We start from the raw sequence: 27,100 nt of genomic DNA, 5'->3' as shown, positions 1-27,100 counted from the left end.
TACCTCCATCTTCTCACCCTCATCTTCTCACAACCTCGCTCAAAGGACAATGGTGACTGGACCAGAAAAAACAAGTCCAGAACGTTAGGTATAGGGCTTAAGGCCACACAGGAACCAGTAGCAGAGCCCAGATTTGGACCCATTGGGCTGACTGAGGCTCCTTCCCCTTATTCTCTAAACATAAGAAGGAGGGGACTGCTCAGATGGATTCACAAGGACAACTCAGTACCCCTTATTGAGCCTGTGTCCCTGAGACAGGGTGACAAGAGAAGACAGGTGGAGGTGGTCAGAGGGGAGGGGGAGAATTCTCCCTTGGGATATGGAAGCAGCATTGAAGGAGGAAGAAGAGAGTGGGGTAGTACTCCTCTGTACCTCCCCCAATTCTGAGGGCCCTGCTGCTCAGGCTGAGTGGACAAAGGATTTCTTTCTTGAGACTGTGGGATCAAGCCAAGACCCAAGAACACTGGCTTGGTGTAACTCACCCAAGTCTGAGTGCCTTCTCAGTGCCAGGTCTTGGGGTAAATTGAGGCAACAAGAGGAGAATGACTTTCCTAGAGCCTCAAAAGGAAAAGGGAGCAGGAAGATGACGGGCCGTCCATAATGCCAGCCCTGTCCTTTCTGGAATCTGTGGGGTGATGGGGCTCAGACCTGTGTGCCCTGAATCCAGAAGCTTCCTTCTTGGGAGAGGAGAGGAAGCCACACTGCTGACACCCCCACACTCACCCTGGCTGGGGAAGCCTGAAGCAGAGCTAAACTGGGTTGTGTGAGTGTGTGCGTGTGGCTCTCATCTATTGCTTCTGCAGATATCATCCTTTGTATGATTAAGTCCCCATTTCCCCCTTACATACCTGCACTGGAAGGCCTATGTTATCTCTAATCTCCACAGAGACCTCAAAAAAAGGACAGCTCAGATCTCTCACCCGTCTAGCAGCCCTATTATTATTAGGGCTTCTGCCGATACGTGGAGTGGTTGATTGTACTGAGGCGGGCTCTCTTTAGTATGCTGAAACACTGCAAACAGTGTCTGGGAACCTCAGTTGTATCTGCCTTAGTTTATGGGTATTCTTGGCAATCTTTAATTTTTAATAATTCCCATAAATGTCACTTTTAAGTCTTTGGGGTTGTAGTCAAAAATCAAAATTCTCAACTCAAAATTTCCTGAAATAGTGCTTTAATTTGTTGTGGATTTTATTCCAGGCTCTCATGGAGATCCTTTTTGAACAGTGTGTTAGTTTTCTGATTGTTTCAATGGAAGCATGTTGTTTCATCTTCTCTTTTTCTTTTTCTTGCTCTCCTTCTTTTCTTCCTCAGTCTCCTGCTTCCACATTCTTGACTTCCTGTATGTTATGTATAAGGCATGTGAAAGAAAGCCACCAAGGTCACAAAGGAAGAGCCTAATTGGTGTCCTTCAGAGGTGCACTGAAAGTGACCTCCCACGGCCACAGATTCATGGGACAGTTAGTAAATAAGATGGGGCAGGGCAGGGAAGGTCCAGCTCTGGATTAACATGCGTCATGTCATCAGTTGCTTTTCACAGAAAGACATTTCCTTGTCTGTCCTCAGGAAGTGCCCTCAGCCCAGACCAGCAGGGACCCCTGCAGAGGCATGGGGTCAAGTATTGCCCAGGTGAGGAGAACCACGGACGGAAATCTCAGCAAAAGAGGAAGAGAGGGGCTGGAGTGATAGCACAGCGGGTAGGACGCTTGCCTTGCATGCGGCTGACCTGCGTTCTAATCCCAGCATCTCATATGGTCCCCTGAGCACCGCCAGGAGTGATTCCTGAGTGCAGAGCCAGGAGTAACCCCTGTGCATTCCCGGGTGTGACCCAAAAAGAAAAAAAAAAGAAAGAAATCTTTATAACTGTATCTCACGGTGATTCAATAAAATTTTAAAAAAAGAGAAAGAGAGAAGAAGAGAAGAGGGGGGGAGAGAGAGAGAGAGAGAGAGAGAGAGAGAGAGAGAGAGAGAGCCCTTCTCTAGGTTCTGGGATTCACTGGAAGATTTCGCAGAGGAGCGTTTTTAGCATTTGTAACCCTTCTGGGGGTAAGCTCAGACCCCTTCCCCTCACTGCTGTATGGCCCAGTTATTCACACCGAACCCCACACTTTGTTCTTCCCCCCACAGGCTGAAGTCACGCCTCTCTACCTGGATACAGAGTGCTGAGTGTGAGATCCTGCCGAATCATGAACCCAGGTATTCAGTTTCCTGTTCTCTGACTGGGTCCTCCCCAAGACCCCACAATGAGAGAGTACCTCCAGGCTGAGATAGCCTCCTGCGGAATCAAGAATTGAAAAGTTCATGAACAGCATGTAAACTCTAGAGGGACAAAAAGACTCAGCCAGTTGGCATCTGTGAGGATATCTTCTTCCCGGTATCTCCTCAGGAGCCCTGGCTGAGGTGCTCACTTATAGCTTCCTCTACTTCTAACTGTTAAATGGCTCACAAGTGAACCAGGACAGTTACTTGAGGAGAGCAGAGGGAGAAGAAGAAATAGTGTGTCTATACTGAGTGCGGTGAGGCAGGGTGAGGAGGGGGTTGATCGGCAACCCTGAAGTGGTCTCTTTACTCCTCCATGCCTCCTTTCTCGAGCATTCCCCACAAGACCATTCTAACCAAGCTACATTGACTTCACATTATATTCACCTCATGTGTCCAAAATTTCTAAAAGTGTCTGCCTGAAACTCTCTAGACTGCATAGATGTTGGGAATAGAGGTAGTCATGGCCAACCTTGAGTAGGAACCCTTTTCTTCTTTGCAATATTGGAACTGAGTTACATGCCACGTTACTTGCACCCTTTCATACAATAAAAAAATATATATTTTCCTGCGTTAAACAGAGAATCACTGTGTATCCTTGCCATGTGACTTAACACACGGCAACACCTAAATTCTGATCCTTTCCTTTCTTGTTTCCAGTAGAATCTCTCCCCTCAGTCCCATATCCTCTGCACCCATAGCTGTGTTAGAGCACCTGCCCTGAATAGCCTATAATAAGCTCCTGCTGACCAGATATGATGGCCTCTGGGAGGGCCCTATTCATGTCAATGACCCTAGAAGAGACCCTCCATAAGAATAAATACAGGGGCTGGAGCAAATGCACAGCGGGTAAGGCGTTTGCCTGGCACGAGGCCAACCTGGGTTCGATTCCCAGCATCCCATATGGTCCCCCAAGAAGCACCACCAGGCAAAATTCCTGAATGCAAAGCCAGGAGTAATCCCTGTGCATCGTCGGGTGTGACCCAAAAAGAAGGGAAAAAACCCAACTAAAAATGTCTCAGGAAACAGTGCTCAGGAAGAAGCACATGGAAACACCATGGACTCAATACCAGAGAAGCTGCTCCCCAATACTCTGATCTCTTTTCTTTCTTCTTCCATCTAGAGAGCTTTATTGACTACACCATCCACTCTCTCCTGAATGAAGTGAGCAAGGAGGACCTGCAACTTCTGTTAAGTGGAGATGAAGAGTGGGAGCAGTTTGTGGCTGATGCTGAGTTAACCAGGTAATTAAGAGGAAGGAAAGGGTCAGTAGGATGTCATTCCGTCAGTATGGGCTACTCTCATCCTTGCTAGCACGTCTCCATTTAATCACCTGTGGTTTGGGTAAGGGGTGTGCTATACTCACAGCATCTGATGGCTATGTCATCCAAATGGCGGTGATGGTCTGAGTTGAGAGGAAGGAAAGGGGGGGAGGGAATATGTGAGCATGCTTTAATGCCATCTCTCGATCCACTGTCATTAAAGAAAATAAGGCAACACATGCAAAGTATTTAGCATGGTACTGATACAGAGTGATGCTCAATTAATATCAACATCTGGAAACTATACAGGGAAGAAACAGGGCTAAGGGTCCACTTCATAGAGATGAAAGTAGACACTTCCTATAGGGAGAAGTAAAACCATCCTGGAAAACCTGGGCACTCGATGAAAGTCCTTTCTCCAGCTCAGATAGAGAAGGGAACACCAAGTAGAGGATGTTGGGAGGACCCATTCAGTTGGAAGATGCGAACTGAAAGTAGACTATAGACCGAACATGAAGGCCACTCAATACCTCTACTGCAAACTACAACACCCAAAAGGAGAGGGAACAAAAGGGAATGCCCTGCCGCAGAAGCAGGGTGGGGTGGTGGGGGATGGGGTGGGGGTGGTGAGAGGGATACTGGGATCATTAGTGGAGGTGAATGGGCACTGGTGGAGGGATGGGTAAACGATCACTGTATGAGTGAAATGCAAACACCAAAGTTCATAAGTTTGTAACTGTACAAAGTCCTTTCTCTCCAATTAAGTGGAAAATTCAATTGCTACAGGGACCTTTCAGTCCACGGGACAGAGAGGTCATAAGATATTTGTGCTTATGGGCTAGATCCTGACTCTATCTCCCCCAGCACAAGGGCTCTAAATCTGTGCTTGGCATTCCCAGATTCCCCATCTGTCCAATGAGAGTAGCAATGCTTCTGCTTGGATTGAAGGAATTAAACAGTGGGGTTCAACCACCACAATCATCCTGCCTAGAATTCTTTCCTTCCCCAATGGATGCCCTCAGTCTGGGATGGATGATGGGTCAGGGGTGTCATTTCCTCCACAAATGTCTGGGAAAAAAGTTTTTCACAGCCCTCCAGGACACTCTTCTATTCCACGTAGGAAGCCCCTGGCCTGTGGGGAGTCACTCTCACTCTCACATCCCTATAATAATAGCACAGTTAGTTGCAGGGTAGTTCCATTTGTGTGTGTGTGTGTGTGTGATCGAAAGAAGCTGAGGATACTCTGAGTCTAATTAAAGAGTAACTTTTTCTCCAGTAGTATGCCAAATGCAGGTTTTACTAGCATTATCTTTCCATAACCAGAGATCACTCTTAACTACGTCTCTGAGATATTTTTAAGGTTCCATAAAGTCGTACACGGCCTTATAGGCAAACACTAGCAGCTCTCAGAAGCAAAGGTAAAAATTAGACTGATGACACCTGAGAGGACAGACATCTCTGAGGGCCACTGTGTAGCACCTTGTCCATACCATGCCATCAGGAAAGTTCTTTCTTGCAGGTAAGTTTGCCTTGACCAGGTCCCAGTATGCAGTAGAGGCAATTCAGTGGTACAGAGGGTACCAGGGTCACCATCCTGTCGGGGTAGGGTGCTACCATACTCCCTATCTCAATGCTATGAACTTAAGGCTCAGCTATTGCATTTTTGTGACAGCAGCCAGGAAGCTCTACACAGAACCAAACTTAGTGACAGATCCCTGCTTCCCTGGCAACTGAATCAATTGTACCATGTGGCCAAAATCTTGAAAGGGGTTATTTATAATATCAAGCTTGTGTATGAAAGGGGGAAATACAGTTAAAGCTCCCTTCTATCTTTAATGATTTGGTATTTCTCCGTTCAAGAATTAGCCAAACTTGGGGATGGAGAGATAGCACAGAAGGTAGGGCGTTTGCCTTGCACGCAGCCGACCCAGGTTCTATTCCCAGAATCCCATATGGTCCCCAGAGCACCACCAAGAGTGGTTCCTGAGTGCAGAACCAGGAGTAAACCCTGTGCATCTCCAGGTGTGACCCCAAAAAGAAAAAAAATAGCCAAACTGCCAAATGTGAGACCTATCCCTCCACTTTTATATTTAACCGCATCTAAAATTTGGGGCGGGGTCTTCCAAAACTCACTCAAGACTGAAAATTCATTCGACTGTCAAAAAGAATTAACAAAGCTGATGGGCTCACAGTTGCAGTTTATTAGAGAAAAGATGGCAGTTAATAGAAGCAAGGGGAAATGAGAAGTCTGGGAAGGTCTCAAATGTGACATTCCTTATGCCCGGGAAATGTCATTCATTGTCCTGCATTCAATGTCACCTCACATTCAAATATCGCCAACCAGGAATCTCACCCTATGGAAGGGAAATTGATTCTGACTCTTGTGAAAAACATCTAGATGACAGTATTCAAGAGTAGTTTTATAGGGGTTAGAATCACCGCCATAGAGGAGATGGAGAAAATACATCAGATACAAGTGGAAATTTTAGTGAAGAAGTAGAGTGAAGTGGGTGCCCAGAATGCCCAGAGAAACACCAAGAATAGTGGTCATTCTTGCAAAACTGATCTAAGAGAACTTTGGTTAAAGGCAAGTCAAAAACGAATACACAAAGGGTGGTTTAGTCTCATATCATGGTGATGGGACATGTAGGGGGATTCTCTCGTTAATCCAACTCACCAGGTTCTTTTGTAGACAACAGGGCTTTACAGATTGTCAAGGAGGACATGGAGAGCCAGGGTCTAGTTCCAGTCCAGGGAGAGCTTCACATAACCTGACTAAGCCTTGCTCAAGAAAATAATCATTATCCACCCAGTCAATTTGTAAAATTACATTCTACACATACTGCCTGGGGCCAGAGCGATAGTACAGCGGGTAGAGCATTTGCTTTGCACACGACCAACCCAGATTCAATCCCCAGCATCCTGTATGGTCCCCCAAGCATGGCTAGGAGTAATTCCTGAGTACAGGGCCAGGAGTAACCCCTGAGCATCTCTGGGTGTGACCCAAAAAGCAAAAACAAAAGCCAAACACATACTGCCCATATGGTTGACCCATAACTCCAGCCTCTCCCCAGGTCAGAACTGATATGACATGGCCTGTAGCCCCATTATAAGATCACATTGTTAGGCCATCTACTGGCCCAATATCCGTGTAATTGAGGATCTTTCTATCAAATTTCTATCACTAAATTCTCTGAACGAAGGTGCTCCCATGTTTATGCCCCCTTCTTATTTTCCTTTTTTTTTCTTTATTTATTTTTAAATTTTTTAATGAATCACCATGAGGTACAGTTACAGACTTACAAACTTTCGTGCTTACATTTCAGTCATACAATGATCGAGTACCCATCCCTCCACCAGTGCCCATTTTCCACCATCAATGATCCTAGTATCCCTCCCACCACCCCGACCCCATCCCTCCCACCCCACCCTGCCTCTGTGGTAGGGCATTCCCTTTAGTTCTTTCTCTCCTTTTGGGTGTTGTGGTTTTCCAGGCCCCTTCTTATTGATAAAGGGTTGCTACTCTATAAACACTGATGTGCTGAAGGTGTTGACTAGTACTTGAGGGTGTTAGTTCTTGATTAAATACCTCTGATTTAAGAGCATCTTAAATGATGTTCACGTATGTATTCCCTGATGAGTAAGTACTGGGAATCATTGACAATGTAGAACACATGCTTAACGTTAAGAAAAAAATTCATTGCTCCCATCAGATCCTTTCACGTGGGAGATAGTGAAAACTCTTAGGTTTAGCCAGGATACACAGCCCAGCGCAGATCATCCAACTGATGCTCTAACAAATCAATCATCTGCCTTCTTTGTTACAGAGATGAGGCAAAGGCACTTCGTGAAAGCTTGAAGAAACAGGGAACACTCACAGACGCAGACATCAAAGAGATGCACCAACAAGAAAAAGAGTTCAGGGAGAGGTTTTTGAATTTATATCCTCAGGTAAAGAGTGATGTTGGGAAGTACGTAAAACAGCTCCGCCTACTTGCAGAGAAGGCTGACCGGGCCCGTAAGAAGCGTGCCACTGCTTACATGGTGGTTAAGTACTCTGGCGTGGCATCCAACCTCCTGAATTTCCTGGGCATGATTCTGTCTCCTTTTACAGCAGTGCCCAGCTTAACACTGACAGGAGCTGGTTTGGTGCTGGGATGTGTGGGGGTTGTCACAACTGTGATCAGTAAGAACCAGGAGCGCAAATATGTACTGCCCATAGAAGCTGAGGCCAAGAACTTGGAATCAACTGGAGTCAACTTAGGCCTGCTCTGGGAAGTTCTAGGTGATAGCAAAGAAAGAATCTCTTCTTTAGTAAATTGTTACAAGGTTGTGAGACGCATTGCAACACATGTGTGGACCATGAAGTTGGCCAGTCTCAGCCCGGAAGCAGCAGCTCAAATGTCTAGTCTGAACAGCAAAGTGCTTGGGGCCACTACGAAGACCATGACCAAGGAAGCCAGTGTCATTGGTGGGGCCTTCAGAGGTTTAGCAATCCTGATGGATATATGCAGTCTTGAGCAAGACTCAAAGGAATTACAGGAGCGGGCTAAGACAGAGTCTGGTGAGCTGCCGAGACAGCGGGCTCAGGAGATGGAAAATATGTTGGTGGAACTCCAACGAGCATATGAGACATTGCAGTGGGGTCTCATTCCCTCAGAGGAGTGCAGGGAGCAGGGGGGTGGGGTGGGAGTAAGGGGTGAGATACATTGTCAGAGGGAATTCGAGGGTGAAATTAAGTTTATAGAATTGGGATTAATGTGTTGACTTCGTTTACAGCTGAGTACAAGAAAGAGCTTAATAAAGAAAGACAAGGTAATAACAGATCCAGGAATAAAGCAGAGAAGGGGATGGACAGCAAGGGGAGTGGGGAGTAACCATTGATTTGGGATTTAAAAAATCGCAGAAATGAAGATAGAGACATGGAGGAACATTCTATGGGCAGATCAACATATTAAAAATTTGAAATGGGAGAAAGACATGATGTTAGAATTATTGGAATAGAGAAATAACATGGCTCCTCTGTTGACCTTACTTGGTTTATAGCCCATCAAAAAGTCATTGATTCCGGGGCCGGAGCGATAGCACAGCGGGTAGGGCGTTTGCCTTGCACGCGGCCGACCTGGGTTCGATCCCCAGCATCCCATATGGTCCCCCAAGCACCGCCAGGAGTAATTCCTGAGTGCAAAGCCAGGAGTAACCCCTGAGCATCGCTGGGTGTGACCCAAAAAGCAAAAAAAAAAAAAAAAGTCATTGATTCCTTCGAGTAAATCATATTTTCTTTGTCTGGCCTTTCTTACAGAAACCTACCTTTGTCCTCAGGCAGACTTATTTAGTCTGTAACTCTTAATGACAGTGATCGTGGTGGTTTTGGTGGGGATGGAGACAGTGGTGGCATTGATGGTAGTGTGGTGACAGTTGAACTAGTGGAACTTGTGTCAAATCAACATAATTTGGGGATGTGCAGAAAGAGCATAAAATTATAGTTAAAGTCTACAATGGGAACAGAAGTTGTTCTGAGAAAAAAAGAAATAAAGATCTAAATGACAACACAAGTCAAGAAACTTACACATCACCTGTTGGTTTCCAATAAAGAGAATATCCTGAGGTCAGGGCAGTAGTTCCTCGAAGGAGCTTTTGGCTTACACGTGTGATACCATGAATTAACCTACTGGCACTGCCAAAGAAACTCTAAAAATTAAACATGAAGAGATGGAGCATCTCGGATCATCAGCCTGCTAAAAATCACAATGTTTCAGTTCTGTCTTGTTCCCTGGCCTTGTATGTTGCTTCTAGTTCAATAAACATGGGGATTGTTAAAGACTTTATGGAGTTGACTGATGGACTCACCTACACTCCAGATTGACAGGACATACACTCAACTGACTGAGTCAGATTCTTGTTTGTGACACTGAGAGGATCTGCCTGAAATGAAGAGACAGAAAAAGGGCAGGCAACAACATCTTTGCCCAAGCTACCACAATGTTTGTTATAAACCCACAAGAACTCCCAGGCATGCCTTTCTATATTTATGCTTGAGATACTGCCCCTGTCCCTCTGCTATCCCAAACTAGACCAACAGATCCTTAAGATACAGATCCTGTGGAATGTCTCCTTTCTACCTTTAACAGTTTTCTATGACCTTCAGCACCAAAGCCCAAAGTCCCTAAGCTGTCTGGGGTAGCTGGAGTGATCTAGGAATCCCTGAAGACATTCCTAGATCATAGACACATGATCACTTAGATCTTAGATCACTTAGATGGTTCATGCAGGGATAAGTCATGGAGAAAAGAAGGTGATAACAAAGAACATGACCTCCTTTGTTTATGACAGTTTAGTAATGGAGTTAGTCTCGAATTTACTAAATATCCTCATTCCTCATGAGAGACAAGAAAAAAATATCACCCTCATTCCTTCTCTCACGGACTTCTACAAAGTGTACAGTATAGAAGTTCCAAGCAGGTTCCCATGACATGAGTCCAAGACCAGAACCAAGAGATGATGAGGTAAATGTGGTCACCAAGTCGCAAATGTTGACGGAATTTTAGTGCTGTCACTGTCACTGTAGCACTGACATCCCATTGATCATCAATTTGCTCAAGTGGGCACCAGTAACGTCTCCATTGTGAGACTTCTTGTTACTGCTTTTGGCATATCAAATACACCACAGGTAGCTTGCCAGACTCTGTCGTGCGGGCGGGATACTCTTGGTAGCTTGCTGGGCTCTCCAAGAGGGACAGAGGAATCGAACCCAGGTTGGCCGCCTGCAAGGCAAATGCCCTACCCATTCTATTGCTCCAGTCCTGGTGACGAGCTGTGACCGTATAGTGGTTAGGACTCTGCATTGTGACCGCAGCAACCTCTGTTCAAATCCAAGTCATGGCAGATTCCAGCACCTTGCCTGACAGAATTTTAAGCACGTAAATTTAATTATAAAGATAAAAAGACAAGGCATTATAAGAAAATCTGGGTCACTCACAAAGCCTTCAGTCCCTGATATGACCTTTTATCTACACTGGCAGAAGACTTTTCTAGGTCCCCTCACTATAGACAGTGTTTTACTTTGGCTTTCAAATGGATTTTTCATTTCTTCCTAGAGAGGTCGGCAGATGGGCCTGAGAGGTAGTAGAGCAGGAAAGGCACTTGCCTTGCATGTGAGTGACCCAAGTTTTATCCCCAACACCCCATAGGGTACTTGGAGCCTTGAAAAGAGTTATCCTTGAGCACAGAGCCGGGAATAAACCCTCAGAATCACCAGTGTGGAGAGAGAGAGGGAGAGAGAGAGAGAGAGAGATCAAAAAAAGTGTCAGGAACGTGACTCAGTGCAGTGCTAAAGTGCAGACCTTGAGAGTATGAAACCTTGGTCCCATCCCAACACACACACACAAAAGTCGTCAAAGGCAAGGTCTGTCACTTGTCTGACACTCAAACATTGTGTTTCACCTCCTATTCAATTCTCCAGCAGTTCTGAGGTAATTAATATTTTCTTTTAATTTCACTTGTGTACTTAATGTTTCAGGCAATGAGTCATTTGGTAACTCGGGAAACCTTTGCCTCTGAGTCCATTGTGTTTAATTGCTTTAGATGAGATTTTATTATATAGTTGTACCAGCTCAGATTCGTTGAGTTAGAGCCACAGACATAGACTCAGCCAGAAAACAACATTATCCTGCATGACGACACCTCTTTTTCCAGGGAGAGGAGAGTGTCCCCAGGCAGAGGGATATTGTCTGTGATTCTTCAAACGCCCTGAAGACATGTCCATAGCATCCAGTTCTGGATGAATCTAGGTTATCAGGCCCAAAAGGCAGCAAACAGACAGAAAGACTGAGGGCTGATGCCTTGGTTTAAGCTCTTGAATTTGATCTTCCTGGATTGTCAGTGCATCTAATCGGTTTAATTGATCTGAGTCCATTCTACCTCTTCCTTTTAAAGCCGTTCACTCTGAGGGCCCTGGAGGCAATCAGTTTGTTCCGCAGAGAAATATCCTTCCTTCTATTCAACACATATAGTATTGTTCCAGGTTGGACCATTTCCCCTCCATACAGCCTTGATGTCCTATCGATGTGGAAACCATAAAGACCCAATTCTTCCTGTCCGCTCCCATTTTCCTGGCATCCGGGAGTCACAACCAAGACCCAATTTTGATGAACTTGTTGCTTCCAGTGGACCCAAAATTGAATTAAGTAGGTAAAGACCAAGGGGCCTTTATGTGAGCATGTGTGGCTGATCCCGGATGTTGCACACAGTCCTTGAGAGGCTCTTGGCCAGGCAGCTGCTGGCTTCTGTCTCCTGCTCTCTGGGGCTCCAGACACCTGGACAATCCCAGCAAATCCTTGGGCACCACTCGAGCAAATCAATGAACAATGGGACGAGAGTGCTACAGTTGTAGTTACTTCATCAATCACCATCATCATCAAGATTTATATGTAGGAGTTCTGCTATTTATTCAGCCACTGATTAAACTGACTGAAGCTGGCATGAACTCCACATTACTTTTATTTTTTAATATTTTATTGAATATCCATGAAATAGACCATTACAAAGATGTTCATGACTGGATTTCAGTCATGCAATGACCCAACACCCATCCCTCAACCAGTGTACATTTCCCACCACCAATGTTCCCTGTTTCCCTTCAACCATCCCCCAACACCACCCCACCCACACCCTTCCTCTATGGCAGGCACTTTTCCTCTCTCTCTCTCACTTTCTCTCTCTCTTTCTCCTTTTCCTTTTGTGCATTATGGTTTGCAATACAGGTCATGGTGTTGTCTGTTTAGGGCATTTAGTATCTTTATCTGGACGGTAAGGCTGGAGTAGCTTTTTAACTGGTGTCCACTTTAGGGTGTGGATGTGACTGCCGAGGCTTCTGGAAGTACAGGGAGGTGTGGGGGAGGTAGCACATCCTTAGCCCAAGAAAGTCTGGAGATTTCAGTCACAAAACCCGCATAACAGAATTTTCAGCAGATTTTGCCTCAGTGAGGTTCGCCCTAGGATGGTGGAGTCAAACTAGGGGCATGGGGGCAATTTTGAATTGTAGGAGCAAGCACCTCCTGCGGGTTCTGCTTGGGCAGCACCAGGCTGACCGGACCCCCTCTGATTTACCCGGGTCTGTTCAGCCTTGTGCAAATCCAAGATTAACTGTGGTTTTTGATCTCTTTCGAGATTTATTTATGAGTCTCTGAAGCAAGGCCAATAAATAAACTTGTATAGCTAAGCCAGATGTGGTTTGTGGGTGGGGTTCACATACCTAATTTTTGGCCATTTAATTTCTCAGAAAACTTGATCCCAAGTTGTTGTGATCTTGCCAGAGGCACAGCGGCAATTTGCGGGTAGCAGGAAGGCTGAAGTCACCGTCAGGAGCTGATGCACTCGCCGCGTGGGTACAGGTTGACCAGCTGGGAATACGGGGTTTGTAGGAGCTCTTCTTTATTTTTCTCCTCTTTTTATTTTTTTTTTAATTTTGTTGAATCACTGTGAGATAGTTACAAGCTTTCATGTTAGGGTTACAATCACACAATGATCAAGCACCCATCCCTCCATGTGGGTGCTCTTCTAAAGAAGGCAGGGTGGAGGCGCTGGTGCCCTGAGCACTGGGTGTGGTGTTACAGTGACAGTCCTTGCTGGCTTGTCACTGATTGTAGGATAACATAGCCTCAGGTAGTTTAGGTTTATTGGGTTACTCCCGTTACAGTGCTCCTATTCCTCTTTGTTTATTTGTAGCTTCTTTCTTAGTGTTCTGTTGACTTGTAAATAATGTTTTTCTCTTCTCCTTGAGTCCTTTGCATAGTTTATTCAGAGCAAGTCCTTTTTGTATGGACACAGGAAGACTTAACAAATGTTATGCTTTTGTAACCTGGAAGTCATTTGACTCTACATGATATTTTCCTCCTGGGCATCTGTTCTCTCAACCTAAGCCTCAGCTGCCCTTACTTCCTAGCATCCCCAAAGCAGGGTCCCGACGACGTGAGACGAGAAGGACCCAGTGCAAGCGGTGAGTTGTGTGCTACCCTGGCATCGAGATGGGCCTGGCCAAAGTGCCTAATGCTTAACTATAAGTTAAGAGCTTGATCATGGACAAATGCTGTCATGATCCAAACAGTGATAACTAGATTCGGACCCTGCTAGGGTGAGGAATGATTAATCTGGCCTGAGTGCTGTAGTCTGAGTCTGTGGCAAGATGTTGCCAGGAGAGCTGCCTTGCAAGCTTCAATGTATCCCTTGCTATGTCCATACAAAAATAACTAGTATTAAGATGTTAATAAGTTCCTGGACTAAGGGAAAGAAAAAAACCTTAAGAGTCAGGAAGGGCTTTGGAATGCCCTGCCCTAGGGAAGGGCTTTCTTATGTTGATTTTGCTACCTGGCTGGGTATAACCTAGGGGCAAGGGCAAGAGAGGAAAAAGGGAGGAGAGAGAGGGAAAGAGGCGGCAGTATGTTCAGAGAGAGGCAGGAGCTGGGAGTGTGGGAGATGAGAAAGATGGAAGATTGAATAAACGGTAACTAATCAGCAACTAGCTTGGTCCTCGTTCTTCCTTCGCCTGTCCTTGACCACCAGCCGTCCCGATCCAGCCCATACACCGCGGTTCCAGAGCACCGAACGCGGGCAGTGAGGCACAGCCGCCCGGAGAGCCCTCGACCCTCGGCGAGCTTTAGTTTTTTACAACTGATGAGTTTCTATTTCCCAGCTTCATCTGCTGGAAAGCACTGGTTTCACTTTCCTTTCTAGGCTTTATCAGCTGGAGGCTGCGTGCCTGCGAGGACACTGTGTGTTCCCTCCTCCAGCCTGCTGTTCCAGCTCCTGCATTCCCGTCTCTGCAGCCTGAAGAGGATCCCCCAGCCTCCACCCCGGTAAGCTGGGCAGAGGGGACCCCCCACTCACATCTTCTCACAATGCTCTGAGAACGGGATTCTTTTTTTTTTTTTTGGCTTTTCGGGTCACACCCGGCAATGCACAGGGGTTACTCCTGGCTCTGCACTCAGGAATTACTCCTGGCGGTGCTAAGGGGACCCTATGGGATGCTGGGAATCGAACCCTGGTCAGCCGCCTGCAAGGCAAACGCCCTACCTGCGATGCTATCGCTCCAGCCCCTGAGAACGGGATTCTTGAGAAAAGGAAAATCAACAAAGAAGGCAGGATCAGGGTTAGTCCAGCTCCCAAGGGACTAACAGAGCCTGGATTTTATCCCAAGTCTGTGTGACAGCTGCCCCCACCCAGACCCTAAACAGAGAGGGGGACTCAGACGGGCTCAGCAGGTTACCCCAACACCTCCAGTCCTTGTGTCCAGGAGATTCGGTGACCCCAGAAGGCAGGTGGATGTTTGGGGTTTCCTTCTTTTGTGAATTTGGAAGCAGCAGAGGACGAGGAGGGTGAAGTCTGAGAGAGGAGCAGGAGGGTAGGGAGTCTGAGCCTCCCCCACATACTCTGGGTCCCTGGACCCCTGGGCCCTGCTGCCCAGGGTGAGGGGAAAAAGGATTTCTGTTGAGACTCAGGGATCAACTTGTCCCAAGAAACGAGGACTCAGGTTTGGGTAATTATAATTGTGTGATTATAATAGTATTTCTGGTACTATGTGAAATGGACATCCTTGTCTTCTGATCCTAAAGGAATTGCAGGATTTTTTTTTTGCTTTTTAGGTCACACCCAGCGATGTACAGGGGTCACTCCTAGCTCCGCACTCAGGAATTACCCCTGGCGGTGCTCAGGGGACCCTATGGGATGCTGGGAATCGAACCCGGGTCGGCCACGTGCAAGGCAAATGCCCTACCCGCTATTGCTCCAGCCCCAATTGCAGGATATTTTTAATAGGAATCTACAGCAGTTAAAAGCAGTTATTTTCGGGGCTGGAGCGATAGCACAGCGGGTAGGGCGTTTGCCTTGCACGTGGCCGACCCGAGTTCAATTCCCAGCATCCCATAGGGTCCCCTGAGCACCGCCAGGAGTAATTCCTGAGTGCAGAGCCAGAAGTGACCCCTGTGCATCGCTGGGTGTGACCCCAAAAAATAAAAAGCAGTTATTTTCTTCCCAGAGCTTCAGAAGCAGTTAGTGAATAGTGAATAAGTGAATAGTGAATAAGAAGGCGAGGGGACAGAAGGCCGGATCTGAGACGGTCCTGGGCTGGGTGCTCTGGGGGTAGGGCTGCAGGTTGTCTGCTCATGCTCAGACACGGTTCAAGCTTTAGCTGGACCCAGTTTCTCTGTAGGTCTTCCTCTCACTCCTCATTTATGTAAAGAGACATGAGAAAACGAAGGGAAACTTTGAATTTTCCTTTCTAAGGGTTTCTCAAGCTATTAAACAGCAAGGTAATTTGTGTGAAATATGAATCGAAGTCTTATTTCTTCTTTAATCAGGAAGCTTTAATCAAGAGAAAAGGGATGGAAAATATATAAGAATTATGGGGCTGGAGCGATAGCACAACAGGTAGCATGTTTGCCTTGCACGCGGCTGACCCAGGTTCAATTCCCAGCATCCCATATGGTCCCCTGGGCACCGCCATGAGTGATTCCTGAGTGCAAAGCCAGGAGTTACCCCCCAAAAAAGAGAAAAAGGCTGGGGTCCAAAGTTCTTGGACTGAAGCAATGTGGGGCACCAGTCTGGAGATAGTTTATGGTGCTAGAACACACCCATGGTTCTACAACTCGCTGGGAGTGTCTCTAGCACTGCAGGATTGAGATATTAGCCCCTAGCAAAGCCAGATGTGGCACAAAACTCAAAATCAGATGTAGGCACTACGGAGATCCCCTTGGGCAACGAAGGTTGCTGTCGGTGCAATTCTGGTAAGTAGAGAGTTGGACAAGCAGTGATCAGACAAGTATCCACTCAGGGTGGTCTGGACAACACAGCCTGGGTCATTTTCTCAGTTGAGAGTGGTCTGGACACATTGGGACTATCTGGTGGTCCAGGACATGAGTGACACCTGGACACCAATCTTTTACAGCACCTTCCCCACTCTGCATGGTGCCACACCAGTTTTTGGATACATTTACAATAAGTAACAGTCAACCTTTACAGTGTGGGAGGGAATGTTTGCTATGAACTGGCTTTGGTTGGGGCTGAGAAGACAAAATGTCAGGGGATATTTTTTCCCTTTCTCGGTAATATAAACAGTCATCTAAAGAAATAGAATGACATTCATCCCAAAGGACATACGATACCATTATCCATGGCAGCACTCAGTACAGAAGCCAAGATTTGGAATCAGCCTAGCTGTCCAACAACAGATCAGTGGATCATGAAGATGTGGTATATATACACAATGGAATACTATGCAGCATTAAGGAATGATGAAATCATGCAATTTGCTGCAACATGGATGAAAATTTACAATGTCATGTTAAATGAAGTAAGCCAGAAGAAGAAAAAAAACATAGCATGATATCACTAATAGGTGGTATTCAGAGTAACTAGATGAGGAGGGGCTGGAACGATAGCACAGCGGGTAGGGCGTTTGCCTTGCACGCGGCCGACCTGGGTTCGATTCCCAGCATCACAAAGGGTCTCTACATGAGGAGATGCAATGGTTTAAAGGGAGGATGCCTAGATCACCTTTGGCCCCAGAGTATAAGGAAGAGAAAGAAAGAAATAGAGTGGAGAGGCTGGAGTGATAGCACAGCGGGTAGGGCATTTTCCTTGCATGCGGCCAACCTAGGTTCGTTTCCCAGCATCCCATAGGGTCTCCCGAGCACCACCAGGAGTAATTCTTGAGTGCAAAGCCAGGAGTAACCCCTGTGCATCGCCGGATGTAACCCCAAAACAAACAAACAAAAAAATAGAGTGGAAAGGGGAGTGTCCAGCCCATGAAACCGGATAACGGGGTTCACAAGGAGAGGGTGCGAAAGTGATAGGGAGAGGGGAGAGGGGAGACAAACACACACACACACAGAAAGAGAGAGAGAGAGAGGTGAGCAAAATCTACTTTATTGTAACTCCACAGCTGTATGCTTAGGTTTCAATCTACTTACATCATGGCCTTAAGGCAAAACTAAAAGTAACTAATGGCACCCAGGGCAACTAGGGGAGGTAACAACAGATATCCAGAAGGCTGATCATTAAACCACAAGCCTACCCCAAGAATGTCAAGTCCTGTCTGTCTGTTCCTGTTGGCTAACCGTCCTGCTCTTGTAAAAATGTCCCAGCACTCCAGTTCTTGTAAAATGGCTTTCTCCACATGTTTATGCGAGTGTTTGACCGGAAGTGTTTGTGCAAGCTATAAGCTTGAAGGCCCGCTCACCACACAGGAGAAAAGATAGAAGAGGAGCAAAGGGGATAGGGGCTTAGGGGGAGTCTGGTACCTCAGTGGTGTGAAGGAATGATAGAGCTAAATATCCAAATCACAGCATCAGCAACACTGAACTCACAAGACCCAAACTTTAATACCGAACATAAAAGATGCCTGTCAAGAGGGCAGGCTGGGACTGGGGCAAGGGGGTGGGGAAAGAGAAGGCATCACTGGTTGTGCCTCACACACACACACACACACACACACACACACACACACACACAGCTCATTCCATGACACCAGGTGACTCTGCCCACGGTGCCCGGACAGAGACACGTGGATGCACCGTGAACTCAGCACCAGCGGTGCTGCACCCCAGTATTCTCACCTCGTGTTCTCTGTCCCATCTAGTGAGCAGACGCTTTGCTCGGACTCTCCTGGCCGTCATGGGCCCAGACCTGGAGTTCCTGCTCAATGATGATAAAGCCTGGGAGACATTCGTGGAAGAAATCCAGTTGTCCAGGTACCTGCAGAGGGAGACACGAGGGAACCCAATCTGCCGCCCTCAGCTAGTTTCCGCCTGGTCCAGGGAAGCCTTCGGTTGAGTTGAAGTTGTACCTTCTCCCCAGTAGATGAGAGATGTTTCCTCTGTGTCCTTTGTGAGCAGCGAATGGCCAGGGATTGAGATGGATGAAAATGGGTGGGAAGAGGGGTTCTGTGGCTTTGTCGAGAAACTTCCACACACTCGGCCTCAGGGTCTTCGTCCTGAAGGGCTGTGAGTAGAGTAAGGTGAGTGCAGGGGAAGCACTGAGCATATGCCTGGTGCATGGGAGATGCTCCAAAGCATTCACATCCTGTTGGGAAGATGCAAAGCTGAAGTGACTAAGGGAGAGTGGCCTAGTGACCCCTGCAGCACAGGAGGGCTGCCTGCTAATTCTGTGTCATTTGAGAGGTTTGAGGAGATTCCCAAATTGCCTCTACACAGAAAAGGTCTCCCTTCAATGCCCTTCGGCTAACGCAGGCCTACTTACACAAACAAATTTGGAGAAAGGTTCTGTTCATCTCCTGAGTCCTTCCAAATTCCATGAATGTGTGCATGTCCTGGGACAGCTGAGAGACCAGGGTCCTGGGTGCTAGAACATCAATCACCAAGAAGAGCTGAAGAGTTCGAGGGAAACCAGAGTCAGTGGCACCTCTCCTACTTCCCAGGCAACTGGGCAGTGGCTGAACCCAGTGACCTTCATCTGGGAAGGTCAATGGCATTAGTCTGGGAAGAGAACAGAGATCAGGAAAAATGAGAGCTGAGGTCACTTCCATATCCGAGATTTGGGGGACCTATAAATTCAAAGGCCAGATTGGGACGATTTCCAAATTGATTGACAAGTTCTGTTTATCAAATCCCTATGACTCAAGAAACCCTATAGATGGGGTCTCAAGCAATGGTACAATGAATGGAGCACTTGCCTCGAGTGTGGCAAATCCAGGTTGATTCCTTAGCACCTCACATGGTACTTGAGCACTACAAGAAGTAATCCTTCAGTACAGAGACAGAGACAGGAGTAATCCCTGGACACAGCGGAGTGTGCCCCTTCTCCAACATTAATCCCTAAAAGTTATATTTTCCAGTTTTATTCCCCTCTGGAAAATCCCATGATCTCTCTTGAACACCCCCCACCCCTTACTTCACTCTAAATTTCTTTTAATAAAACTGGTTTTCTAAAAAAGAAAAAAGAATATGATGAAATTTACCCATTTATTTTCTGATGTCAAGTATCACGATTATACAATGTACAGAAAACTGATGACAAGAAAACTTCCTGGAGATTTGTAAAAGATCCTTTTTTAAATTTATCACCGTTCAGTACAGTTACAGATTTACATACTTTCGTGCTTGTGTTTCAGTCATACAATGCTCAAGTACCCATCCCTCCACCAGTGCCCATTCTCCTCCACCGATGACCCCAGCATGCCTCCCACCCTCTTTTTCATCCCCCCCACCACACCCCGCCTCTGTGGCAGGGGATTCCCTTTTGTTCTCTCTCTCTCTTTTTGGTTTGTTGTGGTTTGCAATGGAGGAATTGGGTGGCCATCGTGTTCCATCTATAGTCTGCTTTCAGCACATCTCTCCCATCCCGAGCGGGTCCTCCAACCACACTTCAGGTAAAAGATCCTTTTCCGTTTAATTGCGAGCAAAAGCTCTGTGATATATGTGAGATAGACTCTGTCCGGCCTGTTTTACGTCATCATGCTACATGCCAATCACTGCTATTTTTGTTCCAGCGAGGAGGAAGAGGTACTACGTGAAGGTATGAAGAAACACAAAATACTCACAGTCACAGAAAGCAAAGAGAAGCACCAACAGGAGCAGAAGAGTGGAAATGCGGGGCTCTTCTGGTTCTTCGCTTTATTTGTGTTCTGTCTCTATCAGTACTTCACTCTGGCTAAAACGCTTATCATCGGGCTCACGTGTCTGTTCTGGATGCACCAGGCCTCAGCCCCGTCAGAGACCGCCATACTCAGGGAGAAGATCTTGAAAGTGTTTCCTGAGGTGAGAGTGAAACTCGGCAAGCGCGTCACACTCCTCAGAGAGATCGCAGACAGGGCTGACCAGGTCCACAAGACCTGTACTGTGGCCAATGCGGCAGGCACCTCCGCTGGGCTGGCATCTGGTGTCATGTCCCTCATGGCCATCGGTCTGGCTCCCGTGACCGGAGGCCTGAGTGTGGGGCTTTCAGCAATGGCACTGGGGCTGGGGGCAGCGGCTACTGCTACAACTGTAACCACCAGCATCGTGGAGCAGCAAAAGTTGTCATCAATAGAAGCAACGGCCAATGGCGGGAAAACGACGGGGGTCTCTTCGCGACAGCTGGCCATGCGCGCTCTACGCAATAACAAGTCCAGATTTTCTTCTTCATGCAATACTTTCCTAAGATACAGACAGGTTTCTGGGCATGTGCATGCCACCAATTTGATCAGGGACGGTACCAATTTGGCAGCCAGGAGCTCATCTCAATCAGGCAGTTTGTTTCGGAGGGCATTCGGAAGCACAGCTGAGACCATGAGCAGGAGAGTCCAGGTCATGGGTGGGATTGCAACAGGCCTCTGTGTTCTGAGTGATGCCCACTGTCTTGTGAAGCAACTAAAGCACTTAAGGGAAGGGGCAAAGACGGAGATAGCAGAGAAGATGCGGCTGCGTGCCCAGGTGTTGGATGAGATACTAGAGGAGGTCAACTGGATCTACAAAAGTCTGCTGTAGGACCTTACGTTTCCCAAACAGCACACACAGAAGGGACATATGTGGCAGAAAGGGATCACTATCCATATTAGAGGGGAACTGAGGGTGAGGTAAGATCTTGGGGGTTGGTGAGTCAAGAGTTGGCATTCCTGGGTGGTTGGGAAAATAGGAACCAATCACAGTGGGAAGGTGGAAGGTGTCATAGTGGTGGGACTGGTGTTGGAATATTGAATGTAATCACTCACTGAATAACTTTCTTAAAATAAAATAAAATATGATAAAAGTGTAAAAAAAAAACTTGGCATTTATGTGGCACACCACACCAAGCGGGGTGAGTGAGGAAAAGGGAGGGTAATGCAGAGAATGATGTGTCAAAATCAAAACAGGAACGAGGGGCCTGGAACAAGAAGGTTAGAGGGTTAGAGAGCAAGGGAAAAGGTTTTGACACTGAGAAGTGTTAGACACCTGGAACAATGAGACAGGATGACCACCAAGAGGCCTGCAGGGGACACTCTGAGCATCACCAGAGAACAAGATGTTGGCTACAGAAGTTGAAAGGGGCTCAATTGACCCTTCCTGTGCATTGATGTCCAGCAAGGAGAAATTTATCCCCTGCCACACCCAGCTCCACCCGACTTCATCTTCCAATGAGTTGATTTTCCTGGTGCTGACTTCCTGGTATCGGTGGGAATGAATGTGATGTCATGAAGCTGAAAGAGTGGACCCTGGGGCAAATCATCCCTAGTGCCCTTTGGGTCAGGGTGTCTGGGGAGACGATGAAATTCCAGTGAAACCCTAAGATTCAGTGAGAACAATGGTAGGTTTGAAAACATGAGGGCTGCAAAAGTAGAGAGAGAGTCTGGGGAATATTGTCTGCCTTAGAGGCAGGGGGAGGGTGGGAAAGGGGGAGTATACCCAGGATATTGGTGGTGGGGAATGTGCAAGGCAAGAGGGATGGGTGTTTGATCATTGTGAGATTGTAACCCAAACATGAAAGCTTATAACTATCTCGCGGTGATTCAATAAAATTTTAAATATTTAAAAAAAAAGAAACCCGAAAACAGATGATTGGCTAAAGAAACTCTGGTATATTTACACAATGGAATACTATGTAGCTGTCAGGAAACATGAAGTCATGAAATTTGCATACAAGTGGATCAACATGGAAAGTATCATGTTGAGTGAAATGAGTCAGAAAGAAAGAGACAGACATAGAAAGATTGCACTCATATGTGGAATATAATGTAACTGAGAAGTACAAGTTGGCAACAATGCAACTTCTGGCAGATATCTCTCTGGACTTAGTTACTAAAATACTAAATTACAGAAACCCAAAACTGAGAGGCCGCTAAGTGTGGTCACTCGACCTCATACCTCTTCATCCTCAGCAATGGAAAACAAATTATCTAATGCTTCCTTTTCAGCAGGTCTGACTTTAGGGGAGAGACTCTCCAAACAATAATAGTGAGTTTTGTTGAAATATTGTATGCAATCAAAGTGAAAGTAAAGTGAAATTTATTAGTTACACAGGCGGGGGGGGCTTAGGGTGGGGGGGCCAGGGGCGTGGGGGGGTTTGGGGTGTGAGGGGGCGGGGTGGAGCTATACTGGGATTCTTGGTGGTGGTATATGAGCACTGGTGAAGGGATGGGTATTCGAGCATTGTATAACTGAGATTTAAACCTGAAAACTTTGTAACTTTCCACATGGTGACTCAATAAAAAATTTAAAAAAAAAAAAAAAGAAAACGTGAGGGCTAATGAAAGGACATGACTTCCCAGATCACAAATATGTCATGTCAAAACATAGTCAAGAGATACAAGAGACACTGCCTCTATGCACCTCATTTTCCTCCCTGTTGAATTCTGTCTGGCTGTTCCCACCTTGTGTTCTAAACTAGCTCAACAGGCATCATGATACTGAGAGCCTCTGGGTGTTGATTGTGGAAGAAACTGAGAAATCAGGTAATGCAAGTACATAATCTGGTAAACATTTTTTGTTTGCTCTGAGGGGTAGTTCTACTCACAGGCCCTCCCTCCCCTGCACGACAAAGTTCCGCCCAGAGGTATGAGTCTAAAAATCAAAAAATAAAAATCAAGAAATTAGAAAGGACTTTATTATGTAATGAGTACAACCCTGATGTTCAATGTAAATCATAATTCAAGTGTTCTTCACCCGCTGAGAGACGCTGGCTTGCGGCCCCTTGTGGACACTTTGAGTAATGCAGCTGTCAAGATGGTTGAGCTGATTCCAGGGTTAAGGAGACCAGCTCTCTTCCTTAAAGGGGAAGCCACAGGATTGGAGCTGCAGTATCACATGATCACTTCTGTTTCATTACAAAGGTTGGAAATTTTATGTTTCCTTATGAATGTTGAAGAATTGTGAAAGAACCTAAGGAATCACATAATGCCAGTACAATCAGAGCACACAGACGCTTATGTTTCCATGGCCCTATTTTATGTTACTGGTTTGAGGGGTACACCCTGCAGTTTTCAGGGGTTCCTGCTGGCTCTCAGATCAGAGATAAGCTTCAGAGAGGTTCAGAGGATTGATCCTACGTGGTGTCAGGGATCAAACCCAGATTGGTCATGTGCCCTAACCTCTGGACTATGTGTGCCTTCCTCCCCAAGGTCCAATCAGACTGTATTTTATCCCAAAGGTGACCAGGCAAGAGTCTCACTGTCTTCCTGACAACCAGGAAGAGAGCCTGGTGCTCCCTTCAAAGCACACCCCCTGCCCTAGGAAAGGAAGTGTTTTTGTCCTCAGCCTTTTCCCCTCAGTGGCAGCATGGCGACTGCCATCTTTCAGAGCCTATTGGACAGAGGTAGGAGCTTGCAGTGACCAGGCGCAAAGGAAATCTCGAGATAGGTGGACGGAACCAGCCCTGCTCCCAGCCCAGACGAGACCCTGAGCGGCTGCCCACAAATGATCTTGGGCAGTTCGTTCCTGAACTGCCATGATCCCAGAGTCACAAAAACCAATCTCGGACCCAGCTGCTTCAGGCAGAAATACCTCTGGAATATAATTACCTCTTATATTCAGAAATCCAAAACCACGCGGCCACAACTGCGGCCACACAACATCATATGCTCTTCATTATCAGCAATAGAAAACAAATTATCTAATGATTCTTTTCGGCAGGTCTGACTGTGGGGGGGGGGAATTCAAAATAATAATAGTGGGTCTTCTGTCTAAAACTTAAATGTAATCAGAGTAAAGAGAGAGTAAAGTGAAAATCATCTGCCACACAGGCAGGGTGGGAGGTTAGGACGGGGCGTATATTGGGGTTCTTGGTGGTAGAACATGTACACTGGTGAAAGGGATGGTTGTTTGATAATTGTATGACTGAGACTTAAACCTGAAAGCTTTGTAAATGTTCCCACGGTGATTCAATTTAAAAAAAAAGGCACGCCCCCTGCCCATGTCTGGTGCTGCAGCTCATAGATCTCTCCAGCATGCACTCTGTGTCCCAGCCCTCGTGTTTGGGGACTGCAGCACCTCAGGCTGCATATATGCACCCCCCATAATACTCAGCAGAACACTTTCCAGCTTTAAACCATGGACATACTCAATTGCTCAGCTTCCAGATTTCATGGGAATGAGAAACTACTGTACACACTGCCATGGGTCGATTGGTTTAAAGTTGTATGGATATAGAAGAACAGGCAGGTTACACACCCCCTACAAAGAACTGAAAAGAAAGTGGATAGAGACTCCGGTGCCCTGGGCACTGGGTGTGGTGTGAAAGAGTTATACCCTTCCTGCTGCCACTGATGAGTATCGATTTCCCAGCTTTTCAGCTCCAAGCACTTGTTTCAGTTTCTTTCCAGACTCTATTAACTGGACGCTGCGCTCCCTCTCCTCCAGCCTGCTGTTCCGTCTCCTGCTTCCCTGTCCCCGCAGCCTTAGGAGGACCCCCTCCCTCTACCCTCGGTAAGCTGGGCAGAGGGGACCCCCCACTCACACCTTCTCACAACAATACTCTGAGAACAAGATTGTTGACAAAAGGAAAATCAACAACGAAGGCAGGCTCAGGGTTAGTCCAGCTCCCGAGGAAGCAGCAGAGCCTGGATTTTATGCCACTTCTTGTGACAGCTGCCCCGCCCCGGGCCCTAAACAGTGGGGGGGTCAGATGGGCTCGCCAGGACACCCCAACACCTCTAGTCCTTCTGTCCAGCAGACTCAGTGACCCCCAGATTGAATGTTAGTTTGAGGGAGAGGGGCTCTCCTCACTTTGAAAATTTGGAGGCAGCAGATTAGGATGAGGGTGGGGTATCTGAGTCTGTCCCTCTGTACTCTGGCCACTGGCACCATACGACCCTGCTGCCCTGGGTGAGGGGACAAGATTCATGGACCAGGGAGGGCGGAGAGGGAAAAAGATTCAGGAACCAGCTCTTGGCTGCTGAACGACCATGATCCGGAAGCCAGCCAAACTACTTTTGGCACTAGCAGCTTCTTGCAGAAATGACTCTACACTATGAACTAAACTACGGCCCTATGCCGCCCCAGGATTGCAAAGGGTTTTCTCTCTAAGCTTTTCCTTTCCGAGAGGCACGGCGTGGTGACCGCGACCTTATAAGGACCACTAAAGAGAGGTATGATCTTGCAATGATGCAATTTCTGGCAGAAATTTCCCTAGACTTAGTTACTAAAATACCAAAATACAGAAATCCAATACAGACATCATATCTTCTTATTCTCAGCCATGGAAAACAAATTATCAAATGCGTCCTTTTCAGCAGGTCTGACTTTGGGAGGGAAACTCCAAACAATAATAGTGAGCTTTATGTTCAAATTCTGAATGTAATCAAAGTAAAGATAAAGTAAAGTGAAAATTATTAGCTACACAGGTGGAGGAGGGGGTATGGGGAAGGTATACCAAGGTTCTTGGTGGTGGAATATGTGCACTGAGAAGGGATGGGTGTTCGAGCATTGTAAAACTGAGACTTAAGCCTGAAAGCTTTGTAACTTTCCACATGGTGATTCAATAAAAAAAAAAAAAGTTAAAGACTCAGGGATCAAGGGGGCTGGAGCAATAGCACAGCGTGTAGGGCGTTTCCCTTGCCGACCTGGGTTCAAATCCCAGTATCCCATAGGGTCCCCTGAGCACTGCCAGGAGTAATTCCTGAGTACAAAAGTCAAGAGTAACCCCTGAGCAACGCCAGGTGTGACCCAAAAAAAAAAAAAAAGACTCAGGGACCAAGTTGTCTCTGAGACCCAACTATTCAAGCTTGGTGTCCCCCACCAGAGTCTAGGCGACTGCTCACAGCCAAGTCCCAGGGGACACAGATGGCCAGGAGGGGAGTGACTTTCCCGGACCCCACGAGAGAGAGGGGGCAGGGAGATGGCAGGGCCATGCCCCAACCTGGAGCAGAACTGTGTACCCGAATCCAGGGATTGCCTGTAAAGAAGGGAGACAAATTGCTGAGCCCCCACACTCACCTTTCACGAGGAACCTTGAGGTGTGCGCGTATGTATGCATATGTGTTTGTGTGTCTTTAACTGAGAAAAACATCCCATCAAGGAGAGTAGCAGTCTAAGGACAAGGACCCTCCTGCATCCTGTGTCCAGGAGTTCCCCGAAAGGCTCAGGAAGCACAGCCAGGAGCTTTGGGCCATCTCAGGTTCCCTCATCAGTGGGAAAGACCACGGGGACTTCCGGTGTCCAAGCTCCTCTCCGCTGCTCCCTGGCCCCCACAACAGGAAACTCCACAAGCTCTGCAAGCCTTCCCCACACACGCCAGAAAGAAACCCTTTCCAATGGCTGCATTGCAAGGGCCCATTTGCTCTCCCCTACTGGAGTGCCCTCATTGATTAGTTAATGGGTCGAGAGATTTACCAAGAAATTTTTTATTTATCTTTTGTGTATTCACCATGCTGTCCTGCGATCATTCCCCTCTTCCTTCACACAAATAACACATTAAATATTCCAGGGTCCTAGTCCACCTCCCACTGCCCGATCTTGTTCTGCCTCTGTTGCTGGACACTCAAATGGTATCGAAAGAAAAACTCATCTGACTGTGTACAAATCGGGGGTTTTCTGAAAAAGATTTTACTGGACTTTCCAGCTGAAGGATTGCCTAAAGGTCGTTGTTGTTGTTGTTGTGCTTTTTGGGTCACACCCAGCAAT

At 46.8% G+C, this 27,100-nt stretch overlaps 2 protein-coding genes across 2 annotated transcripts; both read left to right on the top strand.

Moving 5' to 3' along the window:
* Positions 1-1,514: 1,514 nt before the first annotated feature.
* LOC101556892 (apolipoprotein L2-like) lies at positions 1,515-8,395 on the top strand. Its single transcript, XM_055143615.1, has 4 exons — positions 1,515-1,626; positions 3,380-3,500; positions 7,346-8,082; positions 8,298-8,395. Exons 1-4 carry the CDS (start codon positions 1,515-1,517, stop codon positions 8,393-8,395), a joined length of 1,068 nt encoding a protein of 355 aa, XP_054999590.1.
* A 5,870-nt stretch (positions 8,396-14,265) lies between these two features.
* On the top strand, positions 14,266-21,113 carry LOC101556626 (apolipoprotein L3-like). The gene is made up of 3 exons (XM_055143242.1): positions 14,266-14,371; positions 18,151-18,262; positions 20,020-21,113. Exons 2-3 carry the CDS (start codon positions 18,186-18,188, stop codon positions 20,993-20,995), a joined length of 1,053 nt encoding a protein of 350 aa, XP_054999217.1. The 5' UTR covers positions 14,266-14,371; positions 18,151-18,185; the 3' UTR covers positions 20,996-21,113.
* Positions 21,114-27,100: the final 5,987 nt, after the last annotated feature.

Source organism: Sorex araneus, chromosome 6 (assembly GCF_027595985.1).
Source record: "Sorex araneus isolate mSorAra2 chromosome 6, mSorAra2.pri, whole genome shotgun sequence".
NCBI lineage: Eukaryota > Metazoa > Chordata > Mammalia > Eulipotyphla > Soricidae > Sorex > Sorex araneus.
The sequence above is the reverse complement of the archived record's forward strand: the minus strand, read 5'-3'. Positions and strand labels throughout refer to the sequence as shown.

Bases quoted from the DNA above. Each gene is read 5' to 3' on its own strand.
- LOC101556892 (XM_055143615.1), top strand. From the start codon at position 1,515: ATGTCATCAGTTGCTTTTCACAGAAAGACATTTCCTTGTCTGTCCTCA. The intron at 1,627-3,379 runs GTGAGGAGAACC...TCTTCCATCTAG, and splicing joins TGGGGTCAAGTATTGCCCAG to AGAGCTTTATTGACTACACC. The intron at 8,083-8,297 runs GTGAGCTGCCGA...CTTCGTTTACAG, and splicing joins GCGGGCTAAGACAGAGTCTG to CTGAGTACAAGAAAGAGCTT.
- LOC101556626 (XM_055143242.1), top strand. From the start codon at position 18,186: ATGGGCCCAGACCTGGAGTTCCTGCTCAATGATGATAAAGCCTGGGAG. The intron at 18,263-20,019 runs GTACCTGCAGAG...TTTTTGTTCCAG, and splicing joins GAAGAAATCCAGTTGTCCAG to CGAGGAGGAAGAGGTACTAC.